The sequence below is a fragment of the Gobio gobio genome (assembly GCF_949357685.1).
Source record: "Gobio gobio genome assembly, chromosome: 22".
Classification (NCBI taxonomy): domain Eukaryota; kingdom Metazoa; phylum Chordata; class Actinopteri; order Cypriniformes; family Gobionidae; genus Gobio; species Gobio gobio.
The window spans coordinates 878,145-885,038 of NC_137118.1; the positions used below are offsets into that span (position 1 = coordinate 878,145).

Below are 6,894 nucleotides of genomic sequence, written 5' to 3' on the forward strand. Positions count from 1 at the left end.
CTTATATGGAGATGTGTGGGTGTGTTTGCGTGTGCGGAAAGCCCTTATATGGAGATGTGTGGGTGTGTTTGCGTGTGCGCTAAAGCCCTTATATGGAGATGTGTGGCCGTGTTTGTGTGTAGAAAGCCCTTATATGGAGATGTGTGGGTGTGTTTGCGTGTGCGCTAAAGCCCTTATATGGAGATGTGTGGGCGTTTGTGTGCGGAAAGCCCTTATATGGAGATGTGTGGGTGTGTTTGCGTGTGCGCTAAAGCCCTTATATGGAGATGTGTGGGTGTGTTTGCGTGTGCGCTAAAGCCCTTATATGGAGATGTGTGGGCGTGTTTGTGTGCGCTAAAGCCCTTATATGGAGATGTCTGGGCGTGTTTGTGTGTGGAAAGCCCTTATATGGAGATGTGTGGGTGTGTTTGCGTGTGCGCTAAAGCCCTTATATGGAGATGTGTGGGCGTGTTTGTGTGTGGAAAGCCCTTATATGGAGATGTGTGGGTGTGTTTGCGTGTGCGCTAAAGCCCTTATATGGAGATGTGTGGGCGTGTTTGTGTGTGGAAAGCCATTATATGGAGATGTGTGGGTGTGTTTGCGTGTGCGCTAAAGCCCTTATATGGAGATGTGTGGGTGTGTTTTTGTGTACGCTAAAGCCCTTATATGGTGATGTGTGGGCGTGTTTGTGTGCGGAAAGCCCTTATATGGAGATGTGTGGGCGTGTTTGTGTGCGGAAAGCCCTTATATGGAGATGTGTGGGCGTGTTCGCATGCGCTAAAGCCCTTATATGGAGATGTGTGGGCGTGTTTGTGTGCGCTAAAGCCCTTATATGGAGATGTGTGGGTGTGTTTGTGTGCGCTAAAGCCCTTATATGGAGATGTGTGGGTGTGTTTGTGTGCGCTAAAGCCCTTATATGGAGATGTGTGGGCGTGTTTGTGTGCGCTAAAGCCCTTATATGGAGATGTGTGGGTGTGTTTGTGTGCGGAAAGCCCTTATATGGAGATGTGTGGGTGTGTTTGTGTGCGCTAAAGCACTTATATGGAGATGTGTGGGCGTGTTTGTGTGCGCTAAAGCCCTTATATGGAGATGTGTGGGCGTGTTTGTGTGCGCTAAAGCCCTTATATGGAGATGTGTGGGTGTGTTTGTGTGTGTAGAAAGCCCTTATATGGAGATGTGTGAGTGTGTTTGCGTGTGCGCTAAAGCCCTTATATGGAGATGTGTGGGCGTGTTTGTGTGTGGAAAGCCCTTATATGGAGATGTGTGGGTGTGTTTGTGTGCGCTAAAGCCCTTATATGGAGATGTGTGGGTGTGTTTGTGTGCGGAAAGCCCTTATATGGAGATGTGTGGGTGTGTTTGCGTGTGCGCTAAAGCCCTTATATGGAGATGTGTGGGCGTGTTTGTGTGCGGAAAGCCCTTATATGGAGATGTGTGGGTGTGTTTGCGTGTGCGCTAAAGCCCTTATATGGAGATGTGTGGGTGTGTTTGCGTGTGCGCTAAAGCCCTTATATGGAGATGTGTGGGTGTGTTTGTGTGTGCGCTAAAGCCCTTATATGGAGATGTGTGGGTGTGTTTGTGTGCGCTAAAGCCCTTATATGGAGATGTGTGGGTGTGTTTGTGTGCGCTAAAGCCCTTATATGGAGATGTGTGGGTGTGTTTGTGTGCGCTAAAGCCCTTATATGGAGATGTGTGGGTGTGTTTGTGTGCGCTAAAGCCCTTATATGGAGATGTGTGGGTGTGTTTGTGTGCGCTAAAGCCCTTATATGGAGATGTGTGGGTGTGTTTGTGTGCGCTAAAGCCCTTATATGGAGATGTGTGGGTGTGTTTGTGTGCGCTAAAGCCCTTATATGGAGATGTGTGGGTGTGTTTGTGCGCGCTAAAGCCCTTATATGGAGATGTGTGGGTGTGTTTGTGTGCGGAAAGCCCTTATATGGAGATGTGTGGGCGTGTTTTTTTCCTTCTTTAAACACGAAAGAATCCACGTAATTATTACTAAATGAGACCCAATGTTATTTGGCACTTAAACGTAAAACCTGCTTGTGGTACAGTGTCAGTGATACAGGTTTATGTATTTATAAAGGTTTATGTGCTTGGATTATTTCTATTGATTAAACAAGTTCAAAATAAGACATGGTTTGTAGTCGGATACTGATTATTGACGTCCATTCGTCCGCTTATATCATATGATTATTGATATGATTACTGAGGTACAGCAGGTTAAAGAGGTTAGGGGAACGTTCTGGGAAGGTTAGGGGAACGTTCTCCAAACCAACAGGGAATGTTCCACTTACGCAAAGAAAACTTTCCTGGCTAACCAATAGAGAATGTCAGGATGTCTGTTCTGGGAACCAGAAATAGTTATCTGGGATAAGACTATCAGTACCTCAGTGTGTGTGTGTGTGTGAGGGAGTGTGTGATGATACACAGAGAGATGAAGGGCAGTTTAGAGGAGAGATAGTTAAGAAACTAATGGATCATGGGAATCATAGGAGGAAGCATGGCTGCCAAAAAAAGAGGACGAGCACAGGAAGTGAGGTCATAATGCATGATCCGGGGTTAGTGAGGAAGAGCACGGGTGTGTGTGTGTGTGTGTGTGTGTACCTCATGTTTTCCACCGTGTCTTCAGGCATGGGTGCGACGGTCTGCACCGCTGGGAGATTCTTACTGGTGGCGCCGTTCACAAAGCTTGAGGAAGAGGAGGATGAGGAAGAGGCAGAATCAGTGGCACCTGTGAGACACAACAGACATGAACACTAATGTACACACTCGCGCCTCCACATTGGAAGATGATATTATTGTGTGATATTCAGGAAGACTCGCCTGTTGTGTTGATCATGCTTTTAGGTGTTGCCGTGGCAGCAGCGAAGATATTGGGCGTACTTCCTGAAGAGGGCACTCCTGCGGCGGTGGGTGTGCCAACTGTGTTCACCGCCAGACTTCCTGGAGGAGGCTTCTTAACGGGCACCACCACACTCCTGTGAACACACACACACACACACACACACACACACACACGGTGGGTTTCCATGTGTTATGGGGACTTTCCATAGACAAAACTGTATAATCTCACCCCTTACACTAACCCTAACCCTACCCAACATACACACAAACCCCTAACCCTACCCAACACACACACACACACACACACACACACACACAAACCCCTAAACCTACCCAACACACACACACACACAAACCCCTAAACCTAACCACACACACACACACACACACACACACACACAAATCCCTAAACCTACCCACACACACACAAACCCCAAAACCTAACCACACACACACACACACACACACACACACAAACCCCTAAACCTACCCATCACACACACACACACACACACACACACACACACACACACACACACACACAAACCCCTAAACCTACCCATCACACACACACACACACACACACACACACACACACACACACACACACACACACACACACACACACACACACACACACACACACACACACACAAACCCCTAAACCTACCCATCACACACACACACACACAAACCCCTAAGCCTACCCATCACACACACACACACACACACACACACACACACACAAACCCCTAAACCTACCCATCAAACAAACACACACACACACACACACACACACACACACACACACACACACACACACACACACACACACACACAAACAAACACACACACAACCCCTAACCGATATATGTATACACTAATGTAAGGTTTAGGGTTAATACGATGAGCAAGTCTCTTATACTCGCATGCATTTATTTGCTCAAATACAGAAAGATGAAAATATTGTGAACTGTTGAGAATAGATCATCCACGCATCTCAAATCCGTGTGATTGCTCTCCGGATATTTGCCGGAGTCAAACCATTGCAGCCCATTGAGAGTGAAAAAGGAGCGTCTGATAAAATATTCTCCTGTCCTAATGAATTATTGACATTTAAGGATGAACAGCATAATCGCATGTATCATTTATTCATCAGGTTCCCTTAATTGGGAAGAACAAATGGGATTGATGTTCAGAGGGGCTTTAGTTTGTCCTGTAGAGCATCAGTGGATCCACACACACACACACACACACACACACACACACACACACACACACACACACACACACACACACACACACACACACACACACACACACACACACACACACACACACACACACACACACACACACACACACACACACACACACACACACACACACACACACACACACACACACACACACACACACACACACACACACACAGGCATTTCTGCACATGCCTGTGTGTTAATGAGCAGCTACACACAGAGAAATGGATGCATTAATAATGAGAGGAACTTCTGCTGTAATTGAGCTGTTCTCCTGACGGACCTCAAGTGAAACCGCATTGATTTATTGGTTCATTCGCTTGGTTCCAAAATGTGGTTTTGGAAGCTTTTAAGCGTAGCAAATCCGTTTCAAAGGACAGGCGGCATAAAATATCTCATTTTGGTCAAAATCCACCGCAGTGTACATATGCTTCAAAGAGAAGACAACCCAGAATGCATTGCAACATGCTCAGAAAAAAATGATGACGAAGTGAGAGAAATGGCCAATTTATCACATACATAATACAACTCTCTACAGAACATTTAAAAACGGATTATTGTGCCCAATATCTGAGTGTGCTTCTCTCATAAAGCACTGCGAATAATGCAATTCAATCATTTTGGGTTTTGCGTCTTTGTTTTATTATACTGTTTATATATGTACAACTTATAATGTATTATCTTTTATATACACTATATCACCTGCTTCACACACACATGAGCTTCCCATTCTCAATCTGTAGGGTTTAATATGTAGCTCTAACAGCTCCAGCTCTTCTTTCCTCAAGGTTTAGGAGTGTGTTTATGGGGATTCTTCATTTGTGATGTTGGACGAGAAGGCCTGGCTCTCAGTCTCCGCTCTAATTCATCCCAAAGCTGTTCCATCGGGTTGAGGTCAGGACTCCAGTTCCTCCACCAAACTCCTCATCCATGTCTTTATGGAGACGCTTTGAGCACTGGAGCAGTCATGCTGGGACAGGAAGGGGCCGTCCCCAAACTGGGCCCACAAAGCTGGGAGCATGAAATTGTCCAAAATGTCTTGGTGACCCCTGAAAAACAACCCCACCCCATAATCCACCCTCCACCAAACTTTACACTTGGCACAATGCAGTCAGGCAAGTCCCGTTCTCCTGGCAACCGCCAAACCCAGACTCGTCCATGGGATTGTCAGACAGAGAAGCGTGATTGGTCACTCAGAGAACACGTCTCCACTGCTCTAGAGTCCAGTGGCGGCGCGTTTTACCCCACTGCATCCCACGCTTTGCATTGCACTAGGCCCATTCTCTCACTAATGTGTGTAGGAAATACAATATCTACACTCACCTAAAGGATTATTAGGAACACACACTAATACTGTGTTTGACCCTTTCGCCTTCAGAACTGCCTTAATTCTACGTGGCATTGACTCAACAAGCTGCTGAAAGCATTCTTTAGAAATGTTGGCCCATATTGATAGGAGAGCATCTGCAGTTGATGGAGATTTGTGGGATGCACATCCAGGGCACGAAGCTCCCGTTCCACCACATCCCAAAGATGCTCTATTGGGTTGAGATCTGGTGACTGTGGGGGCCATTTTAGTCCAGTGAACTCATTGTCATGTTCAAGAAACCAGTTTGAAATGATTGGAGCTTTGTGACGGTGCATTATCCTGCTGGAAGTAGCCATCAGAGGATGGGGACATGGTGCTCATAAAGGGATGGACATGGGCAGAAACAATGCTCAGGTAGGCCGTGGCATTTAAACCATGCCCAATTGGCACTAAGGGGCCTAAAGTGTGCCAAGAAAACATCCCCCACACCATTACACCACCACCACCAGCCTGCACAGTGGGAACAAGGCATGATGGATCCATGTTCTCATTCTGTTTACGCCAAATTCTGACTCTACCATCTGAATGTCTCAACAGAAATCCAGACTCATCAGACCAGGCAACATTTTTACAGTCTTCAACTGTCCAATTTTGGTGCAAATTGTGTGTTGTGGCTTCACAAATGCTTTGCTGCAGACCTCGGTTGTAACGAGTGGTTATTTCAGTCAAAGTTGCTCTTCTATCAGCTTGAATCAGTCGGCCCATGACCTCTGACCTCTAGCATCAACAAGGCATTTTCTCCCACAGGACTGCCACATACTGGATGCTTTTCCCTTTTCACTCCATTCTTTGTGAACCCTAGAAATGGTTGTGCGTGAAAATCCCAGTAACTGAGCAGATTGTGAAATACTCAGACCGGCCCGTCTGGCACCAACAACCATGCCACGCTCAAAATGTCTTAAATCTCCTTTCTTTCCCATTCCGACATTCAGTGTGGAGTTCAGGAGATTGACCAGGACCACACCCCTAAATGCATTGAAGCAACTGCCATGTGATTGGTTGATTAGATTAGGGATGCCACAATTCTCAATATAATATTGAAGCGTTCGGTACGGCCTTCACGGTTCAATACGCGCTTGTGAATTGCGGTTTTTCGGTTTTGCATTTAATTAAGTATTTTTCTACAAATTCTATCATTTGCCTCCATCCCAATATACTGAACAACGCGACATACATTCACATCACACGTTAGTGGTGGAGTTACACTCACAGAACACTATAGTTATTCACAATCACCAAAGTTCATTATTTGCATGCGTGTTAAAGCCTTGCCGGTTTCATTAGCGAGCGCGGTTTTAACATGTGCTTCTCAGAGCGCGCGCACTAAACGCCTGTCAAACACGTGATTACTGGACTAAATAATACTGCGCTAATACTGTCAAATACACACAAGGTTAACATAAACACAGTCTATGTCTAAAGTGAAAGTAAAATCGCGTGTGTCTG

At 46.0% G+C, this 6,894-nt stretch overlaps 1 protein-coding gene across 1 annotated transcript in view; it reads right to left on the minus strand.

Moving 5' to 3' along the window:
• nbeaa (neurobeachin a) overlaps positions 1 to 6,894 on the minus strand; it is a 161,616-nt gene that overhangs the window by 82,655 nt on the left and 72,067 nt on the right. The window contains exons 22-23 of the mRNA XM_079804696.1: positions 2,800 to 2,954; positions 2,581 to 2,707 (exon numbers count right to left, since the gene is read on the minus strand). Coding sequence (XP_079660822.1) covers positions 2,581 to 2,707; positions 2,800 to 2,954 — 282 coding nt within the window. The remainder of the gene's footprint in view (positions 1 to 2,580; positions 2,708 to 2,799; positions 2,955 to 6,894) is intronic.